The sequence below is a fragment of the Radiomyces spectabilis genome (genome assembly GCF_025331425.1).
Source record: "Radiomyces spectabilis strain NRRL 2753 chromosome Unknown BYT42scaffold_2, whole genome shotgun sequence".
NCBI lineage: Eukaryota > Fungi > Mucoromycota > Mucoromycetes > Mucorales > Radiomycetaceae > Radiomyces > Radiomyces spectabilis.
This window is the reverse complement of record NW_026251927.1, coordinates 2,185,348-2,202,356: the sequence shown is the minus strand read 5'-3', so window position 1 is coordinate 2,202,356 and position 17,009 is coordinate 2,185,348. Positions and strand designations below refer to the sequence as shown.

At 43.1% G+C, this 17,009-nt stretch overlaps 10 protein-coding genes across 10 annotated transcripts; 7 read left to right on the top strand and 3 right to left on the bottom strand.

Annotated features, from left to right (window-relative positions):
• Positions 1-785: 785 nt before the first annotated feature.
• Positions 786-1,512, top strand: BYT42DRAFT_557407 (cytochrome b-c1 complex subunit 9). Its single transcript, XM_051566887.1, has 2 exons — positions 786-1,065; positions 1,222-1,512. Exons 1-2 carry the CDS (start codon positions 907-909, stop codon positions 1,258-1,260), a joined length of 198 nt encoding a protein of 65 aa, XP_051427537.1. The 5' UTR covers positions 786-906; the 3' UTR covers positions 1,261-1,512.
• A 1,404-nt stretch (positions 1,513-2,916) lies between these two features.
• BYT42DRAFT_485761 (uncharacterized protein) lies at positions 2,917-3,075 on the top strand (the record flags this gene model as incomplete). Its single annotated transcript, XM_051563748.1, has 1 exon — positions 2,917-3,075. A coding segment is annotated over one exon (159 nt), but the record flags the coding sequence as incomplete, so codon positions are not given.
• A 630-nt stretch (positions 3,076-3,705) lies between these two features.
• Positions 3,706-4,731, top strand: BYT42DRAFT_200716 (uncharacterized protein). The gene is made up of 3 exons (XM_051562520.1): positions 3,706-3,818; positions 3,970-3,996; positions 4,071-4,731. Exons 1-3 carry the CDS (start codon positions 3,776-3,778, stop codon positions 4,586-4,588), a joined length of 588 nt encoding a protein of 195 aa, XP_051427535.1. The 5' UTR covers positions 3,706-3,775; the 3' UTR covers positions 4,589-4,731.
• A 346-nt stretch (positions 4,732-5,077) lies between these two features.
• Positions 5,078-6,637, top strand: BYT42DRAFT_489872 (EXS family-domain-containing protein; the record flags this gene model as incomplete). The annotated part of the gene is made up of 4 exons (XM_051563965.1): positions 5,078-5,451; positions 5,522-5,731; positions 5,835-6,050; positions 6,130-6,637. 4 exons carry the CDS (start codon positions 5,078-5,080, stop codon positions 6,635-6,637), a joined length of 1,308 nt encoding a protein of 435 aa, XP_051427534.1.
• Positions 6,638-6,745: 108 nt separating this feature from the next.
• BYT42DRAFT_543119 (orotidine-5'-monophosphate decarboxylase) lies at positions 6,746-7,727 on the top strand (the record flags this gene model as incomplete). The annotated part of the gene is made up of 3 exons (XM_051565662.1): positions 6,746-6,925; positions 7,039-7,150; positions 7,216-7,727. The coding sequence occupies 3 exons, from the start codon at positions 6,746-6,748 to the stop codon at positions 7,725-7,727; spliced, it is 804 nt and encodes a 267-aa protein (XP_051427533.1).
• Positions 7,728-8,012: 285 nt separating this feature from the next.
• Positions 8,013-9,402, bottom strand: BYT42DRAFT_610802 (uncharacterized protein; the record flags this gene model as incomplete). The annotated part of the gene is made up of 4 exons (XM_051571429.1): positions 8,013-8,607; positions 8,706-8,955; positions 9,033-9,231; positions 9,301-9,402. The coding sequence occupies 4 exons, from the start codon at positions 9,400-9,402 to the stop codon at positions 8,013-8,015; spliced, it is 1,146 nt and encodes a 381-aa protein (XP_051427532.1).
• A 227-nt stretch (positions 9,403-9,629) lies between these two features.
• BYT42DRAFT_490296 (integral peroxisomal membrane peroxin-domain-containing protein) lies at positions 9,630-11,308 on the top strand (the record flags this gene model as incomplete). The annotated part of the gene is made up of 4 exons (XM_051563995.1): positions 9,630-9,732; positions 9,837-10,274; positions 10,380-11,041; positions 11,123-11,308. The coding sequence occupies 4 exons, from the start codon at positions 9,630-9,632 to the stop codon at positions 11,306-11,308; spliced, it is 1,389 nt and encodes a 462-aa protein (XP_051427531.1).
• Positions 11,302-11,720, top strand: BYT42DRAFT_557393 (uncharacterized protein; the record flags this gene model as incomplete). The annotated part of the gene is made up of 2 exons (XM_051566886.1): positions 11,302-11,375; positions 11,451-11,720. Coding segments are annotated over 2 exons (288 nt in total), but the record flags the coding sequence as incomplete, so codon positions are not given.
• Positions 11,721-11,979: 259 nt separating this feature from the next.
• BYT42DRAFT_543116 (transmembrane amino acid transporter protein-domain-containing protein) lies at positions 11,980-13,698 on the bottom strand (the record flags this gene model as incomplete). Its single annotated transcript, XM_051565661.1, has 4 exons — positions 11,980-12,496; positions 12,589-13,025; positions 13,116-13,216; positions 13,311-13,698. The coding sequence occupies 4 exons, from the start codon at positions 13,696-13,698 to the stop codon at positions 11,980-11,982; spliced, it is 1,443 nt and encodes a 480-aa protein (XP_051427529.1).
• Positions 13,699-15,519: 1,821 nt separating this feature from the next.
• BYT42DRAFT_489226 (S-adenosyl-L-methionine-dependent methyltransferase) lies at positions 15,520-16,884 on the bottom strand (the record flags this gene model as incomplete). Its single annotated transcript, XM_051563921.1, has 6 exons — positions 15,520-15,713; positions 15,840-15,927; positions 16,087-16,374; positions 16,434-16,518; positions 16,633-16,664; positions 16,795-16,884. 6 exons carry the CDS (start codon positions 16,882-16,884, stop codon positions 15,520-15,522), a joined length of 777 nt encoding a protein of 258 aa, XP_051427528.1.
• Between the last annotated feature and the right edge of the window lie 125 nt (positions 16,885-17,009).

The window sequence follows — 17,009 nt, the reverse complement described above, 5'->3', positions numbered from 1 at the left end:
CACCAGAGCGCAGTACCTCAACGGTGAATATTCTTACACCATGTAAGCGAATCTGGGTCGCACCTTGCACCGATTGATTGGAGACTTTTTTGCTGCAATAGTCAATGCATTGTTCCCAAAGAAATGGGTTTACCGTTCCTTTAATTTTTATATGGATATTTTTTGTTGGTAAGGTTACTGGTTTACCCTGACCAGCATTCAGTGGAAGAGCGCGCAATTGAATTAGCTACAAAATGAATCACTTGCTATATCTCTTCATTGAATTCTGATATCCAATGGCTTTGTTTAGTATAAAGTCTTTCACAGGCAAAACGAATAACAGTTGTGAGATTCACGTGGAACGGGGATAAAGAGCTGGTAACCAATGCCACGACAACTTTTATGGGAAAATTGGTCAGAGAACTTGTCGGAGAGTCATGGGGAATCAGTATTTTTTTCATTGGATGCAGTGGGCGTTTACAATCTTGGAAGCCGTTGAAGCTTGCTTAGCATTGTTGACGCCTTCATCGTCAAGTTTTTATTGGCGCAGACGAGTTTGTTGGACACCATACCAAAAAAAAAAAAAAAAAAAAAGTGACAGATCCAGTTGGTGCAACCCCAAATCGCTTGGAATTGTTTTTTTTTCTGCTGCCTGTTATTCTAACCTTGATAAAAGATTCACTTGCTCCATCTTCTCAACTGCATACGCACCGAATTACGTCACAATGGGTTTCAACGCATAGCAGTGGGCCATGATTATCAACGTTGTTTTCTTATATTCATGACGTCACACATTACAGTGGGCAGGCGGCGAAATTTTTCGCGAGAACCCCGAACTGGGATGTTTTTTTCGATTTTTTGCTAGGGCTCTCAAAATTTCTCTTCCTCTTTGCAAACGCAACTCCCGACTCTTTATTTAATTGCACCATGCCTGCTCCCGTTTCTTCTGGAATCTCGCGCACCATTTACAACACCATTTTCAAGCGAAACTCGGTCTTCATCACCTCCATTTTCGCTGGTGCCATTGCATTCAACATGGGTTTCGATACCGTCACTGACAAGGTCTGGGACAACATGAACCAGGGTGTAAGTATTTCACGCCATTGTCACATCAATGACTTTTTTTGGTTTTTGGTTCTTCCTCATTCATACCCACGTCCATTGCGTTGTATGGTTGCGCGTTGAACCATTGGCATTTGTAAAAGAGTAGCCATGTAACTAATGGGGGATTTTTTGTGATAGAAACAATGGAAGGACATCAAGCATAAGTACGAACAGTAAACAAAAAACCGAGTCACATTATCTTGTCCACCACCATTCCCCAGGAGTCATATACAAATATTTTTTTAAGATTAGAAAAAACAGCCCTATTGAAGCCATGTCGGCTAACGTTATATAAAATCACGGGTTAAAAATAATAACGCACATACGAAAAAATTTCTTTGGGTTGTTCCCACTAAGAGGATTTAAGTGAACAGGCGGTGTAGCTAGGAATTTTTTTTTTTTTTTTTCTGGTGCCAACAAAAAAAAAAACCAGAAATGCGGAACTAGAGACAAGAAATAGCAATTGTAGGTTCATGCACTGGTTGCAAAAGAAAGATGCATTGATGTTGGTTTTTTTTTTTTTTTTTTGGCTAATAATAAATGATTCTATCGTGGCAAGGGACCATCGTTGGTTCATATGTGCGGGGATTCAGAGGGGGGCATATTAGGAAAAATGCAATTGGGCGTAAAAAAGTCCGTTGGGTTTTTGTTTGGAGTGCAAAACGGGTGCCCTGATTCTTGGAAAAAGTGATTACCTAATTAGGAAAAGGGATATTTCTTTGTGCCAGCATTTCGGGTTTCCCAGCAACTTGGAAAGTATTTTTTTTTGACGAAGTTTTTCTTCTTCTAGAACACCAAAATTTTTTTTAGCGTTGTATGAAATCATCCATCTTTCTTTTTGGTACACACACCTGAAAGATCTCAATGATTCCTTGCTTTTCTCCTTGCAGTGGGAATTATTTGCTTGTCTTTTTTTTTCTTTTACCGTTGGGATTTCGGATTTCTTGGGAGTAGATTAAAAGAAGGAAAAAATTTGGTAGTATAGATGAACCAGTGAAATAGAAAATGGTAACTTTATTTGATCTCATCGGAAAAAGCCACTGCCACGGAACGTGTCTATTTTCTTATCATGTGTAGATTGGGCGGGGAAGAATAGAAGAAGGAATGGAAAATTGCAACGGACACATCAAAAAGAGAGGTCCGCTATTAAAGTGTTACCTCAATGAACTCTTCGTATAATGTGTATATGAATAACTTAGTTGAAAAGAGTGGAGACTTTGTCCTTTTTAAACTCTTTATCCTATTTCGCACTGGATGAACGGAACGCCAATCTAATAAATGTGAATGACTTAATTTTCCTTGGATAGCTTTTTTTTCCGGGTCTCTGCCGCTTTTTCTTTTTCTTTTTTTTTTTTTCTTCGTTGTTCCTTTTTTTTTTCCACTTTTTTTTTTTTTCGCGATCTTTTTTTCTATTACTTCTTTTGTGCTTTTTCTTAATTTTTCACTTTTTTTTTTCTTCTTCTACTTTCTTATATAGTATTCCTATCATTTTAATTAGTAACCTCGTCACAAAAAAAAGTATAACCAGACGTATGTCCAGTCAAACCTCCCCTGTGGCCTCAGATACCTCTGTGGCCTCCTCTTCGATGCAGTCGCAACGCAAACCCTTGGCAACATTTATAAAGAAACTTTGGCTGTAAGTGGCAAAACCTAAAAAACCTCACCTCGACAGCGTTTGCCCCTCCCCCGAAATATGGAAAAAAAGAAACACGACTGAACACCAATTCCACCAAGCGCAAAAAAAAAAAGAAAGGACAAACAGCGATGCTATTTTCCTTGGTTGGATTTTGGCATTGATACTGACAGAAAAAGAACTCAACTTTTTGAATTAGAATCATGAACGATGGTATCATCCGTGAATATATCTTTTGGTCTGACAATGGCCAAGTAATATGCGTTCCCAACGCCACTCTATTCTCAAGAGTCGTGTTGCCGCGGTATTTCAAACATAACAATTGGCAAAGTTTCGTTCGTCAACTCAATTGTAAGTCTTTTTTTTTCTATAATTGCTTTTTTTTTTGTTCTTTTCTTCCATCGAAGTGTATTTTCAACCATTCCCATCCACGACTTTCCCACCCCAATTTTTGGATCCATTGTATTAAACATATTGCATGTCACTTACCCCGCCCCTGTATCATTTTCTTATGAAAAAGAAGAAAAAAAAATCTTTTTTGGCCATGAAAGAGTCTAACTTTTTTTATTCTTTTTTTCTTTTTTCGAATGATTCCTGTACCCTGTTGTTGTTACGTTGGTGATTCTTGTTTCTCTTTGGTATGATGAATGCTTGAATCATGAATGAAAACAGTGTATGGGTTTCGAAAAGTATACCAAATCAGTATGGCAACCGATTCCTCTCAGCAAGCGGTCTGGCAGTTCAAACATGATTGTTTTCAACGGGATTGCAGCGAGAAATTAAAAGGGATCAAACGACGCGTACCGCAACAATCGACCGGCAAATCCACCCTATCGTTTGACTACTCTGAAAATCAAGAACAATTAGCGTCCATGGAAATTAAGCTTTTAGAAATGCAGCAAAGGATAGAAGAGACCGAACACAAATACGAAAACATGTGTCAAGACACAAAAAGAATACGAATAATCCAAACCCAGCAACAACAAGTAAATAAGCGTCGGGTGAGGGAAGAGGGGTAGGACGAACCTGAACTAAACCAATTGATGTTTCGTTGTTTAGATGCTGCATTCCATTATTTCCTCCCTTATCGCATCCTGCAAAGGTAACATCATCATGCACCCCCCCATAATGCCTGTTCTCTATCCGTGTCGCTTTGGATGCAATTGCGGTGTGATTTTGTTATGAGGAGTATTTGTCATTGTTTATACTGCACATGTGGCCTGATAAATTTCTTGTATTTTATTTACTGGCAGATTGTCCTCCTGGTTACATGGATCGATGTAAGTCGGTGGTAAGCTTATGTCGGGTGAATGTGAGATTGACATATTGGATTTGTCCCTTTTTTTTGTGGTAGTCGATGCCCTGTTGAAACGATGCGAAGGCGACCTGTCTCTTTTATCACGTATTGTTGTAGATCCCGATGACAGTGGCGGTGGTACCGGTGACACCGAATCACAGAATTATAACGATCCGCATAATTCTTCTCCTCGCACCGACGCCTCTTCGTCTATACCTCCTTTTTCGGCTCATCACAGCCCACCGTCGTATCACGCTCCTTATTCCCATTACTCTTCACTTTACAAAGATTCGACTTTCAGCGCGAACCGTCCGACCTCATCGACTGAACCCTACGATAACAACCACACTAACCACAATCACAACCACAACCATAACCATAACCACAACCATAACAACAACAGCAGCAACAGCAACAGCAACAGCAACAACAGGCCCGTTTTAGAATTACCACCGTTATCCACCTTGATATCCAATGTTGTCGGCCATTCCGCATTACCATCGCTTCCCTCTTCCAGCTCCAGCAGGTCCCATACATACCATCATGCCAATAGACATGCATTCAGCAACGAGTAATCTTTCTTTTTTTTTTTTACATACATATCTGTTGTCTCCTTCTTACTTATGACCGATGAAAAAAAAAGAAAAAAGAACACAATAACAAAACTGTTATTAAAAAATACCAAGGGAAAAAAAAAACCAGGGCATTCACGCGGATTCGTAGTTCATTGACATTCTACAGCAACCCAACTCCATGACAGCTTACTATAATGCAGCTTACTGTACTGGAGTTCTAGAAAAGGTATCCATCATTGAAGATAATGACGAGGAAGGAAAAAAGTTCATGAAAACAAGAGACAAATGAAAGAAACAAAAAAGAAAAAATCTCATTCACATGCTTGTCAAAACGAAATTTTTTTTATTTTCTGGACGATCGACGAGGGGATTTTCCCTTTTTTGTTCACGCCGTTTTGCCTCAGTTGGAACGTTGACTTTCCTTTCTTTCTTTTTTGGTTCTTTTTCGCTTGGCAATCGGCACTTCTCCATATTCTCACCATTGTGGCCATGGACGCGGACGGTAGCTCGTCTACTTGGTCGCCCCCTTGGTTGCCTGCAGTATACAGGCCATTGGTCGTCATCTGCGTGGGCGTCTGGGGTTGGGCCTTGAATCTATTCTTACTTCATCGTCATCACATCGATCCAGCCGCCCTATTGCAAATCCATCCTGTAGATAAACATATTCCTTTACATCAACCTGTATTCATATTAGCCGGGATGCTGTCCTTTAATGCCCTTGTTAATCTGTCGTGGTACATGCGAATCGTCACTCCTGAGTCGCCCTCCCTATGGTTACCAGCTATAGCCTATCTGTCCAGCCTCCTCTTACTCTTCTGGCCACGGAAACAACTCTTGTTCAAAGAACGAGCACGATTCCTAAGGTTTGGATTTTTTTGGGGGGGGGGTTCAGGGTAAACAGCACCTCACTCGGCTTTTTCCCTTTTTCGATAGAGTCTTACGGCGGGCATGTTCCATGAACCTAGTTTCGCCAGTGTACTTTGCCGACATCATCCTTGCCGATATACTGACAAGTTTTTCTAATGTGTTGGGTGATCTGTTTGTGGCAATATGGATCCTCGTCACTGGGGATGATCGAAACTATTCAGACGCGTTACCGATGAAAATCAATAGCCTGGCTTGGCATCCCGATTTGTTTCTCCCGTTTATAGTAAGGTAACCTACTGTACTCCTGGCCATTTGGCAAGCTTGGTGGCACACCGTATTGACCCTGTCGTACTCTGGGAAAAATTGATTTCAATAACAGTCTTCCGTACCTCATTCGTCTTCGTCAGTGCTTGTCCGAATACCTTGAAAGTCGCGGACAGCAATCACGTCATTTATTCAATGCTTTGAAATACGCCTCGGCCTTTCCTGTCATCATCTTATCCGCCGTGCAACGAAGAGCCACCAGCTATGTAGCCGAAACTGGATCAGTACCCAAGAATTGGTGGTTGGACGAAGTCAACATCTTTCGATTATGGTAAGAGCGTGGGGGAATATAACGGATCATGGTGCAACTGTGATATCAAGACGTTTATAATTTTTTTTTTTTTAAAAAGGATGGTCTGTGTGTTTATTAATTCCATGTATTCATTCTGGTGGGATATTTCAATGGACTGGAGTTTTATGCATTTCACGTACGATACGGGCATCACCAAACATGTCAACGCCAAACCTCAAACCACACCTATCCTACGTTTTCGACGCCATTTACACTTTTCTTCGGCTTTTCCTTATTTTACGGCCATGATAATCGATTTCTTATTACGGACGACGTGGAGCCTTAAACTAAGCTCGCATTTGTATCTTAAACAGCTGGAAGGGAGCCTCGTGTTTATAGAATTATTAGAAGTGCTCCGACGATGGGTGTGGGTGATTTTTCGCATGGAGAGTGAGTGGGTCAAACGTACCCATGGGATGTTGCCCATGACAAATAATAACAATAGCAACCCCAACCATAATAACAACGATATCTTACGCATGGAACGTCTCGAGTATCCCCCCGCCAAACTCGCGCCTATTCGAGAAGAAGACGATCCCATTCAATCATCTACTCACTCGTCGTGACGTTCAAAAATAAAATCAAACAAAAAGAGGAAAAAAAAAATCATTTTAATAACTTTAGCCTCCCGACTCGAGTCTTTTTTTTTATTCCTTGTGTCTCGTGTGTGTCTAATGAATACCTACAAAACGTATACCGAACGTGCAAAGCAGCATCCCAATGCATGTGCTCGCTCTCTCTTTGAGCTCATGGAACGCAAGCAGACCAATTTGTCGGTTGCAGTCGATGTCACCAAAAAGTCCGAATTGCTCTCCATTGCCGATGCCGTCGGTCCCTACGTTTGTGTTTTGAAGGTACAGACCGAAAAAAAAAGCCGAAGCCTCGGAGCGGGCCCCGGAAAACCGGAAGACAATCATGTTGGACAAGAATAGAATGAATGTCGTGACTGATGTCTACAAATTCTTAGACTCACATTGACATTGTCGAAGACTTTGATCAGGATCTCGTCCAGCAATTGCAGGCTTTGGCTGAGAAGCACGATTTCTTGATCTTTGAAGATCGCAAGTTTGCTGATATTGGTAAATTGTCAGAGACATCGTTTGACAGGGCAAGAATTGATGAGATACTAATAAAATGTCATTAGGCAACACGGTGAAACATCAGTATGCTCACGGTGTGTACAAGATCGCTTCGTGGGCTCACATTACCAATGCGCACACGGTTCCCGGTGAAGGCATTATCAAGGGCTTGGGCGAAGTCGGTCTGCCTTTGGGTCGTGGTCTTTTGCTTCTGGCCGAAATGTCATCCAAGGGCGCCTTGACCTATGGCACTTACACCAGCGAATCCGTCGAAATGGCTCGTCGCAACAAGGATTTTGTATTCGGGTTCATTGCTCAGCACAAGATGAACGAGTACGATGACGAAGACTTTGTCGTCATGGCTCCCGGAGTGGGTTTGGATGTCAAGGGCGACGGCCTGGGTCAGCAATACCGTACGCCTCATCAGGTGGTGGTCGAAAGCGGTTGCGACGTGATCATTGTCGGACGCGGTATTTACGGTAATCCCGATCAAGTCGAATACCAAGCCAAGCGCTACCGCGATGCCGGATGGGCCGCCTACCAGGAACGTGTCCGCGCTTCTTCCTCTTCTGCATAGTTTGATAGGCCGTACTAATCCACCGGTTTTTTCACGAACGTTGTCGCTTCAAGTCGCTTCCATGATCGATGTTCCTATATGTTTTTCTTTCTTTTTTATTTTGCTTTCCATTGCTTATACAAAGAAATCAGAGAATCATGCAATGTAAATTTTTTTATTATGGACGAGATTGCAGATAATATGGTATATTGAAAAAAAGGAGGCGAGGGTTGGAAAAAGTAGGGTGAGTGCAATAATCCAATGTCTGAAAGATGAGGGAGGGGTAATTGTTGAGTGTGTGGTTTATTAATCATCTTGCTCCACCATGGGAAAGGATTGGTGGACAATAAGATGATCACCATCCTGCTCATAGCGACCTGTGGCCAGCAGGACACGAGATAGATGGTGTCTCTGTTTGCACACTTGACGGACCTGGAGAATACTCCACAGAGAAGAGATGGGAAGATGTAAAGGAACTCGGGTCCACCGAACGGGACGCTTCGGAGGCTCCACTGTGACGGGGACGGTCTCTGGCATCGCTTCGTTGGACCAATCCACGCACCATTCCAGGGCGCTTGGTGAAGTATCTTCCAATGAAGCGTGACTTTCGGTGTCTCCGTTGCAACATTCGGCTTGACACAGCATTTCTATGTATTTTTCTATTATTTGCACCATGTCGTGATCGGATAACGGCGGTTCATCGTAATAAGGGAAATCGATGTGTTTCAATAAAGTATGTGATTGCTTTTCAATGATGACGACAGGTTCATGATCATCTTGGCGAACGAAAACGCATGCTTGCGTACTGTGGCCTTTGTCCAAACAATCCTTTTTCCCATTGAGCAGACCAATGCCGTGAAATTCAGTACTGTAACCGTATTTTCGACCTCCGTCATTGCACCTGCATGAATGGTACATAAAAATCATGTGTCAATGCCATGGCAATTCATCGATGTAACTATCCCTTTTTGTTGCTCCTTCATTTGGCGCTGTTCTTACCAGTCTTCAAACGTATGGCGTGGCCACTCGAACTTGTGATCGTCGTGACGAAAGGTACCGCACCGCAATTCATCAAAAAAAACATTGTATTCAGCGTTGGGCGTGGTGACAATCAGAATCTTTGGGCGATAGAGACCCAATGTGATGCCGAAAAATGGTTCCAGTACATCGTCGTAAACATGTTCAATGACTTCGGAGCATACAATGGCGTCAAATCCCATCAAACGCGAATCCGGTTGATCAATCGATCCTTGATGATATCTAGTGGTCAGTTTTTTTTTCGGATTTTTTGATGTTTCCTGCTAGTTTTAATTGATTTGACGGTACCTTGATAAATATCGATCTGAAGCGGTGTTTCACGCAAGTCTCGGTAATCACTGTCCCAAGGTTCACAACGCGCAATGGTTTCTTGAAGAACATCAGCATCAAGGTCTAATCCGGCCAGTTTGGTAATATGAACGTCGTCATGGACATTGGGAATCAAGAATGCCAGTACCGATCCTTCGCCGCAACCGTAATCGAGTACCTACAGAGTGACCAAGTCAGTGTGAGTCTATCGGTGGCTTCTTTTTTGCTATTGGGATTTAACGTGTACACTGATAGCTCGGTATTTCAGTAGTTGATCGCATATAAATGTTCGTCGTTGACGCCAAAGAGGCGGATTGAATGCTCCATTGGCGCACGCATCATGTTCCATGACCGTCATCACTCTGCGTGTCTGTGCGCGTATGTGTGTGTGTGGTGGACAGCTGGGTGCGTCCTTTTTTTTTCGGCGGGCTGTGAAATTTGATTTCATTCCTTACGGCGAGCCCGTGACGGACAATGACCAAATAAGCAAGCGGGGAAAGGTGATCCCCACACCGGTTTTATTCCTTAACTTTCACGTGTCATGATTGGCAACTGTTTCTACTTTGCAATCTTGTCATGAGTCACTGTCTTCAGGAACAGACATTCACTCGTTTCACTTATTGTGAGAATTGCGGAGGACTTTTATGGGGATTCGCACGACAAGGACTCCAATGCCGAGGTAACATAATAACACTTCCCCCTTTTTTTTGAGTTGCCACAGCGATGACACTTGGATTGCCCTTCATTCCACTAAAAAAACAAATGTTCTGTGTACTTAAAAAGACTGTGCATACATTTGCCATCATGGCTGCCAAAATGATATCCCTCCTTGTACTCACGGCGCGGCCCCGTCTTCGACCTATTCTCCGGCAGCGAAAGCGCTACGATCCCTGCAACAGACTCAGCAACCCACAGCAGCCCGTCGTCGACCTGAATCCATGCCTAACATTGATGCATCGCAATTACGCCGTTTGTTCTCCTCTGACCATGTCCAGAATGTGCTTGTAGACGCTGCTGTGCATGCGTCCGATACCGACCAACCTGTCAATGATTACTTGGCGCATATGCCGCCACTGAATCCTCAAATCACGGCCAAGAATTTTTCACGGTTTGTAGCCCGATGTGGCCCATTGTTTGCGTTCCGTGATGCGGTCATTCTACTATTAAGCTGGGACAAACCCATTGATACATTGGTAGCGCTGATCAGCTACTGTATCCTTTGTAAGTCGTTGATCGTTTGGTCGCCCTTGGAATTTTCTTTTTCTTCATCGGTTTGATTTCAGCAGTGGTTAACGCCGTCTTTTTTTTCCCGTTCTGTGAATGCAGGTTTATACCCAGCACTGATCCTTTTCATTCCTTCGCTGGTCTTGTTGTGGATCATCATTGGAGGCTACTATAAACGGTATGGAGACACTTTACATCCGTCGACATCGGAATCCAGTATGCAGGAAGGACCCACGACGGTGCCATCAAAGTCATTTACGCCTGCGCCCAACACACCATTGAAACGTACGGCTTTTGCCTTCAGCTTTGCGTCGGCATTATTCCCCGCCTTTGACGAATCGTCACCTGAATATCTGCGAAACATGCAAAATCTGCAAAACATGATGGGAGAAATGAGCGATGTGTACGATTTGGTGATGGTCAATATGCAGTACGTCAACTGGTCGGACGAGGAACAAACGATGCGTTTGCTGCAATTGGTCCTTGTGTCCTTGGTGGGCCTAAGTTTGGTGGGTTGGCTTATTCCGCTAAACTGGATCTGCCTTGTCGCTGGTGTGGCGGTGTTTCTCATCAACACCCGGTTCGCCAAATACGCCATGAAAGAATTGTTGCCCCCTTTGATCGAATTCGGCCAATGTCAAATGAACAATACCCTCGCTCAGTACAACGAATATGAGAAGCGCGTCACGTCTGAGCAGCAAATACAACAAGTATCGTTGTACGAAAACCAGCGATGGTGGAGCAACAGTGGTTTTGCGCCTCAGGTACATCAGCTTTGGCTGTTGGGTGCTTGGTTTTGAGCAAAGATATTGAGCGAATATTTTCTTTCCAACTCTTTTTGGCAGTTGTTACGCGATGAACGAGGACCATGGTCGGATATGTCGGGAAGATTGGCTTTATCATGCAAGGAAGAATTTGCGGCACCGGAAGGCTACCAATGGAAGGAAGATAACTGGGAATTGGACACCACCGGTCCATGGATTGACGACAGTCTTGGTATAGGTAAGAACAATGAAACCAAGGGCATTTGATCTACCGTTCATCTCCTTATTCCATTTGGATTCTTGATTTATTTATTTTTCTTTCTGTATTGCAGAGGTAAGTCTTGCTAAACACATAGGAGGATGGGAAGATGTATAGTATTCAGACAAGGAACCAAATTGGAATTGGTAGATGTTGGTGCAACCGGATGACCATGGTTGGGTTTACACAGATGATCAGTGGCATCATCCCGAGAAGCCGTCGATCCACACGAAAAGACGCAGCTCATCCGATCTTCCTCCACAACAACAACAGGTCACAAGACGCCGACGATGGGTACGTCACTGTGAACGCCGGTTGCCAACGAAAGGATACTAAGGACAGTGACGGTGAATCACCCTTCTAATGGGCCTCTTTTTTATACATGCAATGGATATTGTCGTTTTTTATTATTATTATTATTATCTCAATTTTTGCCAGGTTTTCTTTTATTTTCTGTATTTTTTGTGTGGTGGTAGAAAAAGAATTTCTTTCTTTTTACGGGATTTCTGTAAACATGGGGGGTTTTTGGACAATCTATGCTTTTTTAAATTGGCATGAGGTTGCACATGATTATTAAACAAAGCGGGCGTGTGACATGAAAAATATACGGGAAGCGGTGTAAAGAGGTGGTAGGAGAGTACAAAAAAAAAAAAAAAAAAGGGCAGGGATTTGGAAGACTCTATTTGGACGAGCGGAGAGCACCAGACACTGAAAAAATCATCACCATGAATCCCCAGATGATCAGCAACACAGCTGCCATATCGAGCCACGACCATCGGGTTGTCATCAGTGCACCCGCACGGCCCGTACCCGATTCATCTGACCAGGCCACATTATCTTTGGCGCTCGGTGAAGGAAGGGGTGAGGACGAGGAGGTGGATGACGAAGACGATGCCGCATCCGTAGGTGGGTCGTGGGCTAACAATGGCTTTTTCGCGGCTTCGTCTTCCAATGGAACGGCACGTCGTGTGACGAGATAAGACGCGGCGGGAAGAATGTAGGCCAACGTTGTCGCTGCAAAGCCTCCCACGATAGCATACACTTGGCCGATGGATCGTATGGCAATTCCCGCAGCGGTAATCACGGTGAATAAAACAAACGTGACGATGTAATGCTGCATTTTCGTCGGCTGTCGATCGGCCGTTTCGAAACCCAGTGATTTCTGAACCGCTTCTCGCGTCGGATAAAATCCCATACTAGAGTACAAGAGGTTAGCATCACCGAACGCCCAGTATCCATGTCCTTCGTGGCAGTAGGTTTTAATGTCCACTTGTAATGGTATACTTACGGGATGGTGAGCAGCATACTGAAGCCCAGGGCAAAACGGCCGATATTGACAATAGGATCATCGTTGGGGAAATTCAGGAACAGATTGGGCTGAACATCGACGCCAAAACTGAGATAGCCCAGCACGGCAAATGCCATGGAAACGAACCAACTCATGATGGTGGCCAAGGTGGTGGACTTGGCCCAACCAGAAGACGATTGATCTTTCTGACTTCGGAAATTATCAAAGGCCACTTGGGAACACGCAAAGGCAAATGCCATGATCCCCAAAGCGCCAAAAATGTCCGATCCTACCCACGTCAGGGGCGCACGGTGCTCAGGTGCATAAACGGGCGCACGAATGAGCATGGTCAGCAGAATCACAGGAAGACACAGCACCGACAAGATGGACCACCGTGCCAAAGCACCAATGGACCGTGACAGATTCAATGGTAATATCTGAGATCCAAAAAAAAAATATGCCACATTGAATTAGCGTTGATCGCGTCGTCTTTCTTGGAATGCTACGATGACAAGAATGTCACTTACAAATACATAAGAAATCACGGCAATAACCAGTGATCGATTGGCAAAAATGGAATATTGTGGAAAATACAAGGTGAGGAGAACGGGAATGGTGTCACCGACCACTAGATTGGAAAAACAATATGTCAGAATGCGATGAATTGGTCACTCCAAAGTCGGAGTCCTATGTCAAATGACGTTCGATGACGATCGACTTACAAATAAAATAACTAACACAGGCGCCAGCGGCTTGGAAAAAGACAATAAAGTTTAGAAAATGGTAGCCTGGGCGACCCATCAGGTATTCGACGAGCATGGCAAATTTGTAGATATTGGTTCTTTGACCAGCTCGAATGAGCATATACAGCCCCAATTGTGAAAGGATGGCGACGATGACGGAGACGGCAATACCGATAAAAAACCCAGCATGATACACAGCAAAGGGTAAGCCAATGATGCCGGCACCCACGGTGGCATTGACTAGATTGAACGACACTTCCACCACACTACAAGACCCATAACCTGGTCGGTCGGACTGGAGCAAGTCACGCTCAGCTTGGGTCAACGGACGTTCAGGCGGTGGCGTTACAACCCCGTACGATGCCATGGAATTGTGAAATTAAAGGAAAAAAAAAGAAGGAAATATGAACAATTGAAGAAAGGAACAAGATAGACAAATGCAAAAAGAGATCGGCTGAATGGAAGGATGAAAATGAGAAGGGAGAGATAAAAGAAAAAGATAAAAAGGATAAGCGATGGCATTTATAGATGCGGGCCATGAGTCATGTGTGTCGTGTTAGTCTACTGTTCTTATTACGTGGACCGGAATCCATTCGGATTAATTGACGATAGGTGTGATCTTGCCCAAAAAAAAAAGAAAAAATAGGGAAACAAGAGACTATCTAGGAGAACACAGGGGCAGGGAAAAGATAAACCAAGGCAGCATTTTGGGGGCGCATGAAATCTTTTGGGTTTCAACTGCAAAGATATTCCAACACTTATTCAACGCGCTATCATATCCCCCCCCGCCGATACGCAATGCATGATCAGGGTTCCCAATTGACCATCAAATAGAAAAGGAACCGACTCTGTGGACCAGGAGAAAGAATAGATGCTTCTGCAAATGCAATTGACATGAGATATTGAAACAAAAAATTTTAGGCAACATTGTTTGTTTTCCAGTTTCTTGAAGGCTGTCAGGAAAATGGCAATTTTCTTTGTCAATATGGGCAAGGGCGTGGACTTCGACCGAAAGTGGTCATGTTTTTGGTCTAGTTGCACCAATCAGATGATGGTTACTGTGGAAAAATGGGTGATGGTTTGCTCGGGGGAATAAGATGAGAAAACTTGAAACGAAAAGGGTTCATACCATGGTAACCTTTTTGTATTGTATGATCAATCACAAGACGGAGTGTTTTTTTCTGTTATTTTTTCCCAATTCGTTGTTAAACTTTGGAGAATGACGGATGTTTACTGTCTGGAGGTAATGATAATCGAAAGCCTCATCCAAAAGCCAAACAACCAGAGAAAAAGGAAATAATAATGATTTTCATATAAAAGAGATGAAATGATGCAATCGTTTGAATAGTGGAAATAAAACTCGATGATTTTATCCAAAACAAGCATTTTCTCGTTGTGCAGATGTGGAGGAAAATTTCGTACTCGCTGTCCCCACCATTTCACCCCTAAATTGAGACGCGTACTGTATTGTTCGATTAAAACGGGGAATCAGCAAATAAAGACACTCTAAGATTAAAGGACGCCACATGTTTTTGGTTTTTTCCTTTCTAACTTGCAAACTGAGGAAATCGATAATGATATAAAAGAGAGCAAGTTGGCTTATGCTCAATCTACAGTACCTGATTAAAAAGATGTTATCAATCTATTTTATTTTTCCTTTTCTAGATTACTTAAATCATGAAATTGAGCAACAACAACAGTTTCCTATCCAACTTTCCCACTGGCCTGCTTCTTCGCATGACACGCGTCGAAAACAGGCTTTTTTTTTTCGATGAACAATTTATCTTTCGAACAATGACTCTGGAACACTTTTGGTGTGTACATACAGAAAATACTGTAGTTTCGATCGGGCCAGCCGGAATAAATAATTTGTTTAGATGTGCGTTTTTTCTATCACGCTTTGATTTTCTTTTTTTTTTTTTCTCTTTTTTTTTTGTTGAATTTTTACGAATCTCTTTTTCTTGTAGGTGGATTTGGATGAAAAAAGATTGGGGTAAAGCAATGGCCAGGCAGGGATAGCATTGTCGGCCTCGTCAAATGATGTGGATTCGTAGGGACATGTTGAAGGTTGCGTTTCGTTTGGATGGTGACATGCGAATGAAAATACAAAGGAAAAAAGGGAAAGGGAGTGGTGGAAGAGAAGGAATAAAAAAATAGTATAATAAAAAGAGTCGTATCAACAGATTTCCTAGGGTTTTTTACCGACGTAGGCATACCATGTGAGGTGCGCGTTGTGTTTAACGCACTGAGCACACACCATTTCTACTCGATGACGGTAGTCGTCGATATCCAGACCCATAAGAGGTGCTAAAAAGTCTTGGGCTGCTTGGAACGTTCTCAGCGTAACCGCCACAAACGTTTCACCCAATCTACCATCCGAAGCTGGACGTGATAAAAAAAAAAGGGCAATATAGAAAAAAATTTAGCGTTCATTCAAATACCCCCCCCCTACCCTCTTTTTTTGACAGAATAAAAAATTAAAAAAAGCCCCAATCGGAATCAACGTACCGAAATGAACTTTCTTTTTCTTTAGCTGTGCCAGTTGGAATCCACTTTCTTCCAGGATAGGTCCCAATTTGGTGGCAATGTCATAGTCCTTTTCATGGTTTTTCATGATATTGCGCACCGTTTCGATGAATGATTCAATCAGAGCGGTGCCGGTGAGCTGGGATTTGGAAGCGAAAAAGTGATGAGTAACCGAAGCAAATCAGGGCAATTTCTTATTTTTCTTCCTTCTTATCCAATCATGAAACACCAGGTTTCCGAGACTTACCGCATTATGCAACTCTAAAAGTTGTACCATGCCTCCAGGTTTCAACACGCGATACACTTCGCGCAGGGCTTTCACCCACTCTTCCTTTTTGAATTGAAGTCCTTGAGCGCGAATATGAACAACATCTACCGAGTTGGATTCAAAAGGCAATTTGTCCATAATATCGGCCACCTCAAATCGAACATTGGGTAACGGCATGGCTTCAGGCAACATGTCTACGCTGGGTTCGACGCCCACATACTCGCATTCGCTGTACTGCGTTGCCATATCCTAACAAAATTGGTTAGTCGTTGCCCCACCCCCAACCTGTGGTCCAAGCTCCTGCTTACCGTAATCCAAGGACCATTGCCACATCCTATATCGACGACGCATGCGCCTTTGATTAATCTTGGTAACACCGCTGGCATAACGTTACTTTATCCAATGGTGAGCAACATGCTTTTTTGTCAGACCATCTCTCCTTCCTTTTTCGGCATGAAAAGAATTTTCCATTTTTCTTTTTGTTGATGATGATGTCTATTCATTTACCTGCTAAATAAATCTCTCAATGCGAAATGAAGCTAAAGAGAAATCGAAAACAAAGGCATTTAATCAGTTTTGGGTCTGGGCAAATCAATTTTTCGAGTTGGCATGGTATTCCCCCAATTAGGGTTGTTTTGGTTTTTTTTTTTCTGATGAGGAAAAACTTACAGTGTAAAATCGATCTTCATCTTCCCAGTTGTACGGCAGAAATTGACTGTTGGATTGAACGCCGGCGTAATCGGAGGAGCGTGTGGTCATTCCTGTGATGTGAGGAATATCAGGAGGAGTATCGACGGTACCGTTATTGTTATTGTTGTTGGCGTTGTTGGTTGGACGATTGCGTTGGTTAGCAAGTTGTTCATGGCTACTGGCTCGATGTGGTG

Bases quoted from the DNA above. Each gene is read 5' to 3' on its own strand.
- BYT42DRAFT_557407 (XM_051566887.1), top strand. From the start codon at position 907: ATGCCTGCTCCCGTTTCTTCTGGAATCTCGCGCACCATTTACAACACC. The intron at 1,066-1,221 runs GTAAGTATTTCA...TTTTTGTGATAG, and splicing joins GGGACAACATGAACCAGGGT to AAACAATGGAAGGACATCAA.
- BYT42DRAFT_200716 (XM_051562520.1), top strand. From the start codon at position 3,776: ATGCTGCATTCCATTATTTCCTCCCTTATCGCATCCTGCAAAG. The intron at 3,819-3,969 runs GTAACATCATCA...ATTTACTGGCAG, and splicing joins CCTTATCGCATCCTGCAAAG to ATTGTCCTCCTGGTTACATG. The intron at 3,997-4,070 runs GTAAGTCGGTGG...TTTTTGTGGTAG, and splicing joins TCCTGGTTACATGGATCGAT to TCGATGCCCTGTTGAAACGA.